At 38.7% G+C, this 16,677-nt stretch overlaps 1 protein-coding gene and 1 long non-coding RNA gene across 2 annotated transcripts; both read right to left on the reverse strand.

Annotated features, from left to right (window-relative positions):
- Positions 1-10,780: 10,780 nt before the first annotated feature.
- LOC146607798 (uncharacterized) lies at positions 10,781-12,136 on the reverse strand. Its single transcript, XR_014905142.1, has 4 exons — positions 12,094-12,136; positions 11,637-11,795; positions 11,502-11,555; positions 10,781-11,072 (listed from the first exon to the last, which is right to left on the reverse strand). It is a non-coding gene; the product is annotated as an uncharacterized LOC146607798 (long non-coding RNA).
- A 20-nt stretch (positions 12,137-12,156) lies between these two features.
- Positions 12,157-16,020, reverse strand: LOC146607799 (uncharacterized). Its single transcript, XM_085347986.1, has 4 exons — positions 15,922-16,020; positions 14,160-14,230; positions 12,286-14,059; positions 12,157-12,206 (listed from the first exon to the last, which is right to left on the reverse strand). Exons 3-4 carry the CDS (start codon positions 13,754-13,756, stop codon positions 12,157-12,159), a joined length of 1,521 nt encoding a protein of 506 aa, XP_085204112.1. The 5' UTR covers positions 13,757-14,059; positions 14,160-14,230; positions 15,922-16,020.
- Positions 16,021-16,677: the final 657 nt, after the last annotated feature.

The raw sequence follows: 16,677 nt of genomic DNA on the forward strand, positions 1-16,677 counted from the left end.
TTGTAATCTCCCTTCAATTCACCAGTTTTTTTTGTTTGTTTGTTTGTTTGTTTTTTTAAAAAAAACACACTCCAGTTTCTGTTCAATAAAGACCACCAGCCTGAGTCGGAAGTTTAGCTCTGCGGATTGTGATCACAGAGTTTGATGTTGCTTTATTCTGCAGCAGAAATGAAGGAAGCAAAGAACAAGGCCCAAAAATCAAACCCTTGGTGCAGCTGAACCTCGCCAGCTAACAAAAACAGGAGCTAAAAGCCAAAATAAAGTTGTAAATCTCAAAAAGCTCTGAAGTCCACAAACAAACCAGAAAGGACCAGCATGAACTGTTCACCATGAAAAAAAGCTTATGACCTGTGTACCCACCCAACCCTTTAGTATGTTTGAATGTCCCATTACAGATGTCCTACCAGGAAGGAAAAGGTTTATTATGCCAAAAAGACTGAGGTGCTTTTCATGAAAACTTAAAAGTGTGTCCTTTAAATGAGTTTAGAGGTGAATAGAAATACAGCCATGATACTGACAAGGTTAGAAGCAATGATTCAGTCCTGTCTTAACTACCATAGAGTCAGTCTAGAGCTACTGTGGGGTGGGGCAGGGATCACTGGTGGTTGTTGCTGGAGAAGTAAGTAGTAGTAAGTAAGTAATAAGTAGTACTAGTAAGTAAGTAAAATTGTATTTATATAGCACCTTTCTAAATAAAAGATCACAAAGTGCTTCACACAGAGATACCAAGGTAGGTTTTAAAAGAGACTACTGAGTCCACAGATCTTAAGCTCAGAGGGAAAGAGTTCCACAGTCTGGGGGCCACAGTGGCAAAAGCTCAGTCTCCCTTAGTTCTCAGCCTTGTATAACTAGAAGGCCCTGATCACATGACCTCAGGGACCTGCTAGGGACATCGAGCTGTAGTAGTTCAATGATGTAAGCTGGTGCTTGTCCATGACGAACTCTAAAAGATAGAACCTGAAATCTTAAAATGGAATCCGAATTCAATGGGGAGCCAATGGAGTTTGATCAGAAGCCTCGCGGTAGCATTTTGAACAACCTGCAGACGCACCTGGGAGTTTTTGCTAAGACATGTAAACAGTGAATTACAGTAGTCTAAACGTGATAAAATGAATGCATGTATAACAATCTCCACTTCAGTGCAAGATATAATATGGCTTCATTTAGCAACGTTATCTACAACGTTATACAATGGATACACCATTACAGACAGAGTGCAGGTTGGCTCCTCTTCAAAGAGTGAAGCTGTGTTTTGGCAGGAAACTGGCTCCAAACTGTCTCGACCGGGTATTATCAGCCCATTGAATCAGCACTATTAAGTATTATCAGGCCTTTGCAGGAAATAGCTTTCTCTGCCTCTTATGAGTTAATTATCATTATATGGAGGGAGTTCATAACATCAAAGCTATAGCTGCAGTTAAAAATGGCCCAGTCCAACAGTTTCACACAAACAAATAAATATTCTTCAGATTGTTTCGATAAAGAAATATATGTATTTTAAATTGTTTTGTTTTATTTTGTTCATATTAATAAACGTATGATATAAAACAGTTCTTGCACTTTACTTCCCCTTTTTGAAAGTTGAATGACATCTGGCAGATTGATTCAGTTTTTCAAGATAGGAGATGAAGTAAAGATGGTGAGCTGATGGTTAGATGCTCATTTATTCTTACAAAAAATTCTTCTTTTGACTCAAACACCTCAAGCTAAGTTGTGTCTGTTCATAACACTGTTCTCTAATCAAACTCTGTCCACTGTATATATTCTCAGATATGGGTTTTGTCCTGCATACTGGAGTTATCTCTTCATTGTATAGACACTTTTTACTAAAAATGTCCAGATTTTCCAAATTTTCATGGAATATTTCTTTTCTCTTCATTTGTTAGAAGAACAAACTTCAGTGTGAATTTCACAGTTTTTTGTGGTCATTTTAAGACCAATCCAAACTACAGATTTTGATCCTTCAAAGCTACATTTGTTTTTGGCTTGTTAAGCAAATTTAAGGTCTTTCTTATGTGTTCATGGACAAGCAGTTTTGTTTAGCCATTAGTCGGAAAGCAAACAACCCTGAGTGTGTGGTGTGTTTGTGTGCTTTTGTTTGCTGGGAGCCAGTGTGATGACCAGAGCTCCCACTATTGTAACAGTCGGAAACAAAAGAGCCTGTTTTCATCCGAGTCCAGCGGCAGCAGAGGACAGGAAGTCACTGTGCCGATCAGATGGCTCAGAGCATGCATGTGTTTGTTTTTCTATCTTTATGAGGCCCAATATGAACTTCAGCTTTGTTTGGAAGACGTTTTAAGGATTTGCTTGAGGGTTTGAACCTCACTTTAGGTTTGAGGGTGGACTCTGGTTGAGGTTAAAGGATAATTGGAAATGAATTTTGATTTTAACCATCAAATTGCTGGACCTTTTTTCTCCTGCAGACATTTTCCTGTATCCCCAGAGCTTCACAGTTCTAAACGAAGCTCCTGGTGACGTAAATTGAAGAAGGTTCTTAGAATGATGACGTTGATTAGCACCAAATCCTGGCAAGGATGAAAGGTATTCACAAAGCATCTCAGCTAATAAAAGAGCTCCTGACATAAAAAACAAAAAGAAAGACAAAATGTAGTTCCATGGGAGCTCACTGGAACGAAGCTCTGACACGTCTTTCCTTCCTCATGTGGAAACAGGATATTTACAGTTTGTAAAATACAGTTAGGTGTAAGCTTTAAAGATTCTGTTAGTGTAAATGTAATGATTAAGATAAACTGAACATGTGCCATGCTCACATTTATGGTTAATTCATGATGTTAACTCATGCAATAAAACATTTTACCTGAAATGCTGTTGTTGAACAAACCTCTCCTCCACCTGCACTCTATACAGCAGCTGAAGGAGACACGGAGCAGCAGATGACTTTCTGAGCTTTTTGTGCAATTCAACATTTCATGGATGATGAATGCACGTGAACCATATTAACAGCTGTGACATAACAGTAAAAACGAGCCGCAGCTCAATTATTTATGTGTAGATGTTAATAATTGCTGTATGAGTGCTACATGTGATAGGATTAGGACAGTAAGAGATTTGATTTAGACTTCACACACGTATCAACAGATATGATAACTACTCAGTGCTGTTGTTAGTAACTGAGATAATCTGAACAATTTTTAGAGTTAATAATTCAGATTAAGCACTAAATATAAGGCTTAGTAATTATATGCAAGCAGAAACAAGCAAAAATTGAGTTTTCTGTAGTTTTGTGTTAAGTTTGGGCCAAGAGTCAAAGATTTTTATTGTAAATTTTCTGCATGTACAGGACATACAGGAGAACTGAAATACTGTTTCTCTCTCATCTTACTGTAAAGAAGAACTAAGAATTAAGAAAGATAAAGGACAATGTATAAAAGTCAAACCTATATCCAATAGTGAAGTAATGCAAGATATGAATTCAATAAATAAATAGATCAGCTTGGGAGCTGTACAGAGTGACCAATGGCAGCTTTTTCTTTGTCTTGTTTTCCTATTTAGTGTCATCTGTTTCCTCTGCTCTCATTAACTGGCATGTGTGTATATTGTCTGAGCGTCAGCTCACAGTTGTGTGTTTCCTCCTCTTTATGTTGCCCTAGAGAGTCCTACTTTTTAATTCTTTGCTCCTGCTCAGTTAGTGAAGAGTTCAGCATTAAGGCTGCTTTTTGAGTTGATGTTCTGCCTCCTGTCCTGCATTTATGTCCACATCCTGCCTGCCACACAGATATTATATAATAGATATTATATAAAGTTCCCAGTTTAGTCAAATACACCACAGGACTAATATTTAGGGGCGGTCGTGGCTCAAGAGTTAGGAGTTCGCCTTGTAATCGGAAGGTTGCCGGTTCGAGCCCTGGCTTGGACAATCTCGGTCGTTGTGTCCTTAGGCAAGACACTTCACCTGTTGCCTACTGGTGGTGGTCAGAGGGCCCGGTGGCGCCAGTGTCCGGCAGCCTCGCCTCTGTCAGTGCGCCCCAGGGTGGCTGTGGTTACAATGTAGCCAGTGTGTGAATGGGTGGATGACTGGATATGTAAAGCGCTTTGGGGTCCTTAGGGACTAGTAAAGCGCTATATAAATACAGGCCATTTACTTCATGAACGCTAATTGTCCTCATTATTTTCTTGGCATCATGTTCATTCTTTCCATTTATAAACAGATATGTGATACCTGTAGGGGAGACCGGGGATAGTTGTAACATTTTTGACATTTCTGTCTGTAAATTGGAGCTCTTTTAAGGTAGTGGATTCAAAATGTAATGCAAAGTATTTACATGTCTCTGCTATTAAATAGTGCAGCTATTTTCTCTGCAGCACAATTACCCATTGCATGATATGGTCTCAAACACAAAGAGTGAAATGTTACAATTAACCCCATAGTCTGGGTTAGTTGTAACATATCCTGGGGTAAAATGTAACACAATGAAATAAGGGTACTAACAAAACATTAACATGTAATCTTTGTTTATTCAACACATGAATGCACTTACATCCATTTATGTAGCTATGTGTGTGTGTGACAGAATGCAGAAATCTAGCTTTTGAACATATTTCAACCCCCCAAAAAAGACAAATTATGGAATTTTCTGCAACTGAATATTTCATTAATTTTGGTTGGTCTTCCTTGAGTTTGGCCTCATTGGCTCAGTGGGCATTATAACCTACAACTCTTGCACCAATTTTGAACATAACAATGAAGCTGAAAAAAATGTAGTTGTTCACCAGCATCGCAATTCCATTACTTTTTATCATGGCTTACCTTGGTGTGGTTTGCAAAGTGCTTCAGAAAGATGAGGAAATCTGTTTCTTGCACCCATCCTGATTTATTTCCACTACCAGTACTTCCTACTGGTCCATCTCTGACACAGTGGTCTGCATAATGTATGTGTTGGAACACAAACAGTGGAGGAATTGTGTTGCCAATGGCATTAACCGCATATACAAATGCGACCAGTGAACCTCTCTCTGCTGATGTCGTTGCCCCAACTTGTTTAATATAAGTTAAAGTAATAGTGTGGTAAGTTGTAACATCTGCGTTATTGTTACAACTAACCCAGACTGTTGCTGTTACAACTGACCCAGACTCCTATAGCCATGAACTAGCTAAGATTACAACCAACGGCTAAAACATTAGCACTAAAGACCTACACAGAATATATCCCCATAGACATACAAATAACATAATTTAAGTTTGATGAGTTTAACTGCAAAGCAGATAATGCTATTAGAAATTGAAATAAAGTAGAAAAACTTACTTTTTGGCATACAAATTACTTTTTTTCATGTTAAATTGTCTGTGTTTGACAAAATGTGCTGATTTTTCACATGTGATAGCAGAACTGAATTGGGCATGCACAGGATGAGTCACATCATTTGAAACTTAGCCCTGATTGGAGAAACTGGAAGTGTTACAACTGACCCATGTTACAACTATCCCCGGTCTCCCCTACCCATTATACCTTTGCCATCACCTTATATAGACCAATCAGAACCCTTTGTACCTACAAAAGCAGCCCCAAAATACTTTAAATAGTAGGACAATACATAACGAACAGGTTATCCATGCACTTTGAAAATGACTCCAACTTATTTAACATGCTTTTATCCATCTCGGATCTCCACCTGTGGCAATGCAAGTTCACCAAGATCCTAGATCTTTGTCCCAGAGCTGAACTGTTCTTTGAAACAGATGCACGGACAAGCTGTCGAGGTTTCACCTGAACAGTTTAAATGAGGGACACAGTCAAGAAATGTAACAGGTTTAATGAGGTTTAGTGTAGTTTTCATGTGGAAAAGCTACACAGGTAAGTTTGCTTTAAAAGGTAATTGAGCAAGTGGGAATCAAAAGATACATTTTAGCAGGCAGGGTAAGTGGGGTCAGGCAGGTATGTAGTTAAGTAGGAGGCAGGATGATTCCTAGAAGGAGACATGAGTAAACAAAAAGGTAAAAACAAACAAACAGAAGTTTTTATCTGAGAAGAAAGAGGACAGAGCTTCTCTATAACATGACGAAATCAACAATCAGGTTACAAGCGGTGACAAAAGCTAGTTTCAAATGCTGTATTGATTGCAGATGATGAGCAATGGGTGTCTGCCAAGGAGTTTCTGAAACCACTCCCACCACTCGAAGACCTACAGTAGTTTTCATCCACACCCACAGCTACCAAAGCCACCTTACAGCCACCTCAACAAAGCTAGGTCTGGGGACTATGACATGTTGTAAGTGTGATTTTCATCTGCTTCTAAAGCCTCCATCATCTTGTTTTCTGCAGTCCTAACCACTCCAGCTAAAGGGAAAAATTACTCTTATTTATCTTCTTTTATTAAACAGATACATATGGGTGTTGGTGATTTCAGAAAAAATGTAAACTGCATGATGTAGCAGGCCTTAGTCATCTAATTTTAAAACCCTAAAAATCATCGTTTTAGATTATTTTTAGAAAGTGGAACATCGTTAAAGATCTTTCAAGACATTACTTAGAGCAGCGGTCCCCAACCCCCGGGCCTCGGACCGGTACCGGTCCGTGAGTCGTTTGGTACTGGGCCGCGAGAGTTGAGGCTCAGGTGTGAAATGTATAGTTTTCAGGGTTTTTATCGGTTTTAACCCTTGTGTGGTGTTCGTATTTTTGTTACTCAGCCAGTGTTCATGGGTCTGGTGGACCCGCTAGAGTTTTGGCTTTCCAAATTAACACTATCAAACAATTTTATGTTAAATTACTCAACAGATGTTTACTTCATCCCAATTACAAGACATATGAACAGCAAACATGGTTAATTTTTTCCCTTTACCTTTGTTAGATCACATTTATGAATTAATGTGCTTCTTGTTTTTCTTTTATATAAAATGTTATAAATAAATCAGTTATAATCAAGTGGAGTGAGTGGAAAGACACAACACATTTACACGTGAAAAAATAATTAATTGTTTAATTTTTCTTTTGAAAAAAACTGAACACGGGTCTCACAGACCCGAACACCATACAAGGGTTAAGCGTTATTTTGTTATCGTTTTTATCGTTTACTCGGTTTTTCTGGGTCTTTTCACGTGTGTTATGAATAAACCTTCTTTTTTTTGGTACCGGTACTAGTTTTATTTTGTTGTATTTATCCGCGACACCTTAAAGGCCGGTCCATGAAAATATTGTTGGGCATAAACCAGTCCGTGGCGCAAAAAAGGTTGGGGACTGCTGACTAGCAGTACTGGGCTGTAACACTGAGGAATGTTTCCCTGTGATCTGTTGCCCACTGGTGGTGGAAAGATGAACTGTACTGGTGACTTTTCGCAGGAACAGAGGTGATATAAAGTATTTCAAACAGAGGAGAGTAAGCAAGTGCTCACCAAGAGTCTCATCATGGATGTGCAGCAGACAAATCTGCAGCAACTGTGCGCAGCAAAAGGTCATTCAGGGTAGTAGCAAGGTGTTTTGGCTTCTGTATACTGGTGTTGGCTTCATTTACCTACACCTACACCAGATTCTACCTTTTGTTGTTTACATTTTGGGGCCTGTGTTGAATCAGGCTCAGTGTTTGAACTTAGTTAAGAGTTCTTCTACACCTGATGCATGTCCTTTTGTTAACCCACCTATTTTATCTCCACCTGTCCTCAGTCCTGCTGGATCTTACAGGCTGATTAAAATGATAGAAAAAGAGTTTATAATTTCAGGGTAACTGTGGAGGAAAGGGAGGGAGGTAAGAAAAATCTTTCAGTATCCATCCACGTCTGTCAGACTCATTTTGCTCTTGCACTGAAAACTCCGGATGACTTTAAGATCAGAATCTCCAACTCAACATCAGATTCAATGTGATCAGAAATTTGCCTGATTTAGGAGACATTTTTCATAATTATATGAATTATTCAGTCATGGCCTTAAAAAAACCTACATTTTATTTGAAAAAAGGCTCAGATATTTTACACTCGGCTTTGTCTGCTCTCATCCAAAAGCCTAACACTAAGAAGGAACTCTAATACCAACCTACTGGTCACAGGTTTCTCTGCTCTGACCTTCACCCTAACCCTAAGCTGTCTTATATGAGTTATTAATATATCATTAAACATGCTGCACTGAATATGTACTCTATGTTTTGACCAGTGCTTCATTTTTCCAATGACCTTTATGTTACAAAGAAGCTTTCAGCAGATGTGATCAGGCATGCTGAGGGTTAAACATCCGTAAGCTGCCACTGCCATTACAACATGGACATTTATAAATTCAGACATTAAACACTGATGTTTATTTTTATCTGCTGTTTGTACTTCTGTGGTCATTTTCTACAGTTTATGTTGTATCAAAGTCCTTCTACAAGAAATCAAAGTCCTTCTGTGCCACCAGTCACAGCAATCTTAACAGGCCTCATTTTATTATTATTAAATTCAAATCAAAATTCTAATTCAAATTTTGTTTGTCACGTACACAGTCATACACAGTACGATATGTAGTGAAATGCTTGGACAACTGCTCGTGACCTAAAGAAAACAAAAAAGGAAAAGGCTATGAATAAGATAGGAAATAAATATGAAAAATTAAAAAGGGTAAAATTTAACTAGGAAGGAATAAAATATAAACTAGAAAAATTTGCATTTCCTGCGAAAATGCAGTGTGGATGCTTAAAGCTGAAGCTGTATGCAAAAAGTAGCTGAAAAAGCTGAAAAGTTGCAGAAATTGTAAAAACTTTGCAGAAGCAAAAGAAGTTTGCTAAAATGGAATAACTTAGCAGAACTGCAATATCTTAGAGGAAACATAATACTTGGCAGAAATACAATAGCATAGCAGAATTTAGCAGAAATATTGTAACTTACCAGAAACATGATAACTTCTCAAAAATACAAGAATTTAGGAGAAATAGTATAAGATAACAGAAAGAATATATTTAGCCAAAAATACTTAAACATTACAGAAACACTATGATTTAGAAAAATAGTACAACAGAGCAGAAATATTGTGATTTACCAGAGACACTGTGATGAACTATGAATATTGTAATTTTAAATTAATACTATGTTTTAGCACAAATACTATAATTTGACAGAAATACTATCATTTGGCAGAAATACGTTTTCAGCACAAATACTCTGGTTTAGCACAAATATTATAACATAGCAGAAATATAATTATATAGCAGAAATGCTATATTTAGAAAGAAAAATATAATATAGTAGAAATAGTATGATTTAGCAGAAATACTGTATTTAGCACAAGTACCAAAAAGTAGCAGAAATACTATGATTTAGCAGAAATACTATGATTGAGCAGAAGTACTAAGATGTAGTAAAAGTACTTTGATTTAACAGAATTACAATTATGGAGGAGTAATACTTTAAAATGGGAGAAATAGCCTAAAGGGAAGAGTATTTGTGCCATGGAGTGTTAACAAGAATCTGAGGTCCATATTAGAAAAGCTGGTAAAATCATAAAAGTTTGCAGAATTGTAATAAATGATGAATATGAATTACTGGTCTGTGACAGTGTATTAATTTGTAGGGAAAAAAAACATGTTGACCAAGGTGGAATCGAACCCACGATCTTTGGCTTGCAGACCCTGATATGTGATATGTGTCTGAGTCCTCACAGAGGATTGGCTGCCTGGCAGAAATATATAGAAATAGTATGATTAAGCATAAATACTACATTTAGCAGAAATACTATATTAAGCACAAATCCTATAAAAAGCAGAACTAGTATATTAAGCACAAATCCTATAAAAAGCAGAAATACTATATTAAGCACAAATCCTATTAAAAGCAGAAATAGTATGATTTAGCACAATAGTAATAAGTTAAACAGAAAAATCGGAAAAGCAAAATGGACAGCTGAAAAAATGCTGAACATGCTGAGGGTCCCTCAAATATACTTGTTAAATGAAAAAAATCAGCAAAAAAAATATATAACAGCCACACAATCAGAAATATGTACACATAAGGAAACACACATGCACAGAGAGACACACACACAAGATCCAATTCAGTCAACCAGTCTAAATATATTGAATTTGAAGCTTAGAATGAGGTCATCCCATTAAAAGCCTTTCTCTCTCTCTCTCTCTCTCTCTCTGTCACACACACACACACACACACACACACACACACGCATACGGGTCTATGTGGTATGGCGGGACTATACTACGTCAATCCGCCCGGTGGTGGTTTAAGTGGACTACCCTTTTGAAAGGACTTAGAGCCAAGGGAGCGAGGTTAAAGTGTTCGAAAAAATCTGAAAAAAATTTGGGTCACTTCAGACCTCATACACTCCCTATAGAAGTCTAGATACACTGATACACACCAACCAGACTCTATTGTGTTTTCTGGAGACATTGTCCACTTGACAACAATGTGTTTTATGAGGTCCAAAAAAAACAATATTGGGTCTTTAAAGGGACAATGATGTAATATGTAAATAGCTCATCATTACCATGAATACACATCTGACAGGACACAGGATTACTGGAACATCATTTTATTAGTGTTCTTGGATCTGAACATTAATTTTAACCATAAATAAAAAAAGAAATCTATGGACAAAAATGCCCACGCTTCCCACAGAAATATAAAAATATAGAAAACAGAAAAATTAAAAACATTTAAAATGAATTTTAATAGTTTAAAGGTAAATATTAAGGGGAGAAAATATGCATTTATAATTTTTTATTTTAAATATAACCCGTCAAAAAAAACCCTAAATAAATTAAATGTAAAAATTATGAAATACAAACTACTTCTGTATTTAACAAGAACTTTTTTTTCTTTAAACAGAACATCAGTGTTAACAACAATTGGCAATCTGACCAAGATGTAAAACCACAGCTCTCTAAACAGTTATTTTAGTTCATTTTTTTCTGCCTTTTTGCAGTTAATCCTCTGTTTCTTACAAAATCTCTTATGTTTTGAACTGTTCTTCCTGCCAACACCGGATCTTCTACCAATTTGCAATGACTGCATTCATTTTTGGTGGCTAGTTTCCCTTCGTTTATGTGGTCTTTAAAATGCCTCATCACTGCAGCAACCTCAGCCTTGGACCACATGTTTTTGGGAGCTCTTCGGGAATTGTGGGATTGAGCAGCATTTTTCTCTGGAAGATATATAAAGTAGTAGTAGTTAAAACAAACAAAAAACCAAACAAAAAAAACAAAAAACATTTGGTGGTTAAAAGAATGGATGCTACCCTGTACTAACTTCTGAAATGTGTTGCTACCATCAATATCAAAACGAGCTAAAATTCTCTTTGAAAATTTATCAAATTTCTAAAATGAGACATTTAGTGTTCCGCTGTGAATAAAAGACTGAATAAAAAGTTGAATAAAAGTCTCTTGATGCATGCTCAATCATCCAGGTAAGTAAATCCCAAAACGTTGATTCTGTTAATCTGGACGTAGCGTTTTCAGTGGGAGAAACATTTTGTCACTCATCCAAGTGACTTTTTGCCACCCCTCTGCAGTTTGCCATATGTTGCAAAGTGATGAAACAATAATAAGCTTAGAGAACCAACTGCACCCCTTACCTTCAGAGGGAGCAGCAGTCTCACTTGCTGCAGGCATTGTGAGTGGTCCTTCATCTGCTGATTACACAATTTGATTAAGTTTTAATATTTGTAACAAACATTTTATCCACAGAAACCAAGCTAGTGGTAACTTACCACAATCTACAGTGTCTTGGAGCTGCGCTGTGTTTGTGGAATCAGCTACTGCATGTACAGGCTCACTGGTGCCACACGCCAACATTGTGAGTGCTGTGTCATCATCATCTGATTCACTCTCACTGTCCTTTGTTTCAGCATCACTTAATGCAATTTCATCTGAGAAATTGTGGGAAAACCCCCCCAAAAAACCAAACACAAACCCCCCAAAAACCTCACATTAACAACGAGATATGACAAAATACAGAACAAATACTGGAAATTATAGTACATAGTTTTACTATTTAAGGCCACCACTCTGCAGTTTGCCAAATGTTGCAAAGTGATGAAACAATAGACTTCAAGAACCTTAAATCATGGACATTTAACAGAATGGTCTGTGCTTTTAGGTTTTAATTCTGTTGATAAAGCATAATATTCAACTACTGCCCTAATATTTGCTCCTTTCAATACAAACCTTCTATTTTGATCTCATCCAGTGATTTCCCCTGGATCTGGGAAAGATGTCCTTTTTCCAGTGTTAAAAGCAGTTTGGAAATCTTGGCCAGCTGTGTTGTGGGAACTTGTAATCTGTAGAATTCGCGGTGAACGCGGATATCATGACCCAGGAAATCTGCAACCTGATCAAGTTCGTTGTTTTTCAAATTACGGACTTGTGAGAGTGGGGCAACATGTTTTCTGAGCTGTGTCGATCTTAGATACTCAGGCTGCTTTGCTCCACACTGGTGTGCATGAACACGCAAGGAGTCCATTCCTCTGTAATGACTCATTGATCGGGGTCTTGCAAAGAGGTAGATATTAGTGGCACAAATACCACAGTCAGGCCTCCTACTAACCAGTAGTGACAGAGCATCCAGCATGCTTGGTGTTAGCAGAACTGGAACATTTCTGTCCCTTTTTCCCATTATTTCTATTCTACAGAAATAGTTACAGAGTCTCTGTTCCATTTCTGAGAGCCCCATGGCAACATCTGTGTGGAGTGCTGTTTTGTCTCTTTCAAGAAAACTTTTGAGGCGCATCTTTGAAACCTCTCCAGAACGTCTTCGGTTGAACACAATGATTTGTGAGAGTGTAACTTGTGCAAGTTGGGCATAATTCTGAGCTGTGGCTTCGTTCTCCAAGCTGCAAAAGGCACTTTCTGCAGATTTTTGAAGGTAGTGATGGAGAATCCGAACATCTTCTGTAAAGGGCAATGTTGATGGCTTGTTAAACTTTGCCTCACTCAATGTGTTCAAGGCACGGTGAGACACCATCTCAGACCATTTGGAGACATACAACTTCTTGAACGCATCAGTGGACTTGATTAGGGCTTCATCCTCTGTCATGAGGGCACGACAATGGATAATGTCAGACATTTTATGCAGTGTATGTCCCAGTTTCAGCGCAAGGCTTGGAGTTTTGTATGACAGTGTCTCTTCATCAAAACCTGAAACTTTCTTTACTGCTTGCACAACTCTCTGGAAATTAGCAGGCTTAATAGCTTCTTCCATGTTATGCACTGAGAATTCTGTGCGCAGACACAACAACAAACGTCCCGCTTCACGAAGCTTCTGTCGTATATAATCATACTTTGTAGGGTCTTGTCCATGTTTATTGTAGAGGGACTGGGCAAACTGAATAACAGTAAAGTCATTTCGCACAGCTGAGGCAATCTCATCTTGTTTCATAACAGCAAGAACCTTCCAGACTCCACTTGACACCTGCGGATAACACTGAGACTCCAGAGTTAAAGCCAGGCCGAGTACTTTGGTTCTTCCAGGTTCTTTATCCGTGTCATCTTTTGGTTTGTTAGGACATCTGCGGACATGTCTCCAAAGATCCTTGCGAACATACATCCCTTGACAATAAAAGCAATGAGCAAACTTTCCCTCTACTGCTTTAATCTTGGGTCTTCTCTTCACTTTCAGTGGTCCCACTCCACCATGCAAAACTGCAGCATTATGCTTAAAATTTCCCTTATTTCTCAATTTCTCTAACAGACTTTTACGCTCGTTTGAGTCTCTAGGCAGGGAAAATGCATGCACAACATCAGGAGCCGTTTTGTGCGTTTTCAGGTGGCGGGAAATTTTAGCTTGTGGTTTGCCACAAAAATAGCAGTAATTTCTTTTACTTAAAGTCATTTTTTCTGATTCAGTTTCGCAAAGCTCACTTTTATCTTGTGGCTTGTCCTTTGTCAAGTTGTGGATTAAATTCGTTGAATCTGATTGTTCATGCGCTTTGGAGATGTCATCTTGGCATAGCAGACCTTTTGATGTGCTTGGCAATAATGAGATGTCTTCATCTGAATCTTCATCATATGACTCTGAATCTGGCACATATTCTTCTTCTGATATGCTGTGGTTGCCATCATCATCGCTTGATATTTGATCCAGAACTGAATGTGGCAATCCATCCTCCCCTGAATATTCAGAAATTTCTTCTTTCTGGAATGTAAGAACAAAAGTTTTTTTAATTGATCAATACTTTAGACAGGTAAAAAATAAACTGAAAAAAAGTCAAGCCAAATATGAATGGGATACACACCTGTGTTGACTGGTGGCAATTCTGATTTGCCAATTTTGCAAGGCAAGATTTGTGCCAGACCCCTAAACAAACTGAAACACATTTTGATAGACTTAATTTAGCTTTGCAGTTCTATTTAAGTGAAGTAGTTTTTTGTCAAAGCATTGCAGTAATGTCAAATGCTGAAAAAAAAAAAAAAAAAAAAAAAAAAAACTGTTCACATTAAGGATATTTTAATGACTACACATACACTGCTAATCCCCCCCCCCCCCCCAAAAAAAGGACATCCCAGATGTGAATGAAGGAATTATTCTTATTAAATACTTTGTTCTTTAGGTAGTTGAGTGGCATGAAAGTGTGTAGTTGAATGTGTGTGGCCTCCAGATGCCTGTACGACTTCCCTACAATGCCTGGGCATGCTCGGGATGAGGTGGCGGATGGTCTCCTGAAGGATCTCCTCCAAGACCTGGACTAAAGCATCTGCCAACCCCTGGACAGTTTGTGGTGGATGGAGTGAGACATGATGTCCCAGATGTGCTCAATTGGATTCAGGTCTGGGGAACAGGCGGGCCAGTCCATAGCATCAATGCCTTTGTCATGGAGGAACTGCTGACATACTCCAGCCACATGAGGCCCAGTGTCGTCTCGCATTAGGTGGACCCCAGGGCCAAATGCACCAGCATGTGGTCTCACAAAGGGTCCGAGGACCTCATCTTGTTACCCAATGACAGTCAGGCTCTCTGGCAGGCACAGAAATGCCACCCCTCACCATTACTGACCCACTGCCAATATGATCATGCTGGAGGATGTTGCAGGCAGCAGAACATTCCCCACGGCATCTCCAGACTGTCACGTGCTCAGTTTGAACCTCCTTTCAGCTGTGAGGAGCATAGGGTGCCCGTGCTGAAGTTGCCAAACTTTGTGTTTTCTGGCAAATGCCAAACATCCTGCATGGTGTTGGACTGCAAGCTCAATCCCCACCTGTGGATGCTGGACCCTCAAGCCACCCTCATGAAGTCAGTTTCTGACCATTTGAGCAGACAGATGCACATTTGTGGCCTGTTTGAGGTCATTTTGCAGGGCTCCTCTTGTTCCTCCTTGCACAAAGGTGGAGGTAGCGGTCCTGCTGCTGGGTTGTTGCCCTCCTATGGCCTACTCCACATCCAGGTAGCACCTCCATGCTCTGGACACTACACTAACAGACACAGCAAACCTTCTTGCCACAGCTCACATTGATGTGCTACGCTAGATGAGCTGCACTACCTGAGCCCCTTGTGTGGGTTGTAGACTGTCTCATGCTACCACTAAAATGAAATCACCGCCAGCATTCAAAAGTGACCATAACATCAGCCAGAAAGCATAGGTGCTGAGAAGTGGTCTGTGGTCACCACCTGCAGAACCAGTCCTTTATTATGGTGAATTGACTATAATTTCCACTTGTTGTCTACTCTATTTGCAAAACAGCATGTGAAACTGGTTGTCAGTGTTACTTCCTAAGTGAACAGTTTGATTTTACAGAAGTGTGACTGACTTGGAGTAACATCGCATTGTTTAAGTGTTCCCTTTATTATTTTGAGCAGTTTATGTTATGGAATGGGGAATTGAGGACAAGTATACCATTTTTACAAGGTCCTGCACCAATGAGGTAATACTGCATTTCTTTAATTAGACGTGACCACCCATTAATTAAAAAGGGAGCAGTGTTCATTTCAGCACGTCTTAACTTGTTGAACTCTATTAATGCTTTTTACTATACACTGTACCTATTCACTAAATGTCTCACCTTTGCACTTAAAGCCAAGCCACTTGAGGGAGGAAACCGGTCCCACACACTGAATGCACTTGTCCAAAGATGATATTGTTGTGCACACCAGACGATGATTGTGACACTGTTAGCAAAATATTGCAACATTTATTTGTTTTGGACAGTTGGAAAGGTGTGTTTTCAATTCAGTTGCAGATATCAACTAATAAACTTCGTCCATGTAAATCACATCACACCCAGGTGACTGCCAAACACACACACACACAGCATCCATAAAGAATGATGATAGATTAAATTATTAGTTCATTAAGTGGTACACTGGATTATATTTACCCTTTCAGGCTCTGGATGTTTCAGGTCCAGATCATTGTTTGGAAAGCTGTTTGGTTGTGGCTTTAGGCAGCTCACAGTCTTCTGAATCTGGCTGGTCTCAGTCTTCGTGTGTAACAGATAGAGAATGAAGACAAAAGAACAGTAATCTGACAGTTACTAAAAATGCATCACTCAAGAGGATGAATAGACCATTTCACTATCGGCAAATAGCGTAAGGTACACATCGTGCATGAGAAACATTCATTAAAATCTGTCCTAGGTCAATGTTACCTCTTCAAAATCTTGCACTGAAGAAGAATGCATGGCTTCTGAGCCTTGCTGAGGCATTTCTTCATCAAGATCCTGCAACAAAGAAAAGATGGCACAAAGATTAGACCAAGTGCTCTTCTTGCAACTGTACTGGGCAGGCCTGTGCTTCTGTTTTTAATTTGCATGTGTGTG

Source organism: Diplotaxodon limnothrissa, linkage group LG23 (genome assembly GCF_057381915.1).
Source record: "Diplotaxodon limnothrissa isolate DT_005_m linkage group LG23, D_limnothrissa_male_GT1.1, whole genome shotgun sequence".
Taxonomy (NCBI): Eukaryota; Metazoa; Chordata; class Actinopteri; order Cichliformes; family Cichlidae; genus Diplotaxodon; species Diplotaxodon limnothrissa.

Bases quoted from the DNA above. Each gene is read 5' to 3' on its own strand.
- LOC146607799 (XM_085347986.1), bottom strand. From the start codon at position 13,756: ATGACTTTAAGTAAAAGAAATTACTGCTATTTTTGTGGCAAACCACAA. The intron at 12,207-12,285 runs GTAATTTGAAAA...CGAATTCTACAG, and splicing joins TGCCCCACTCTCACAAGTCC to ATTACAAGTTCCCACAACAC.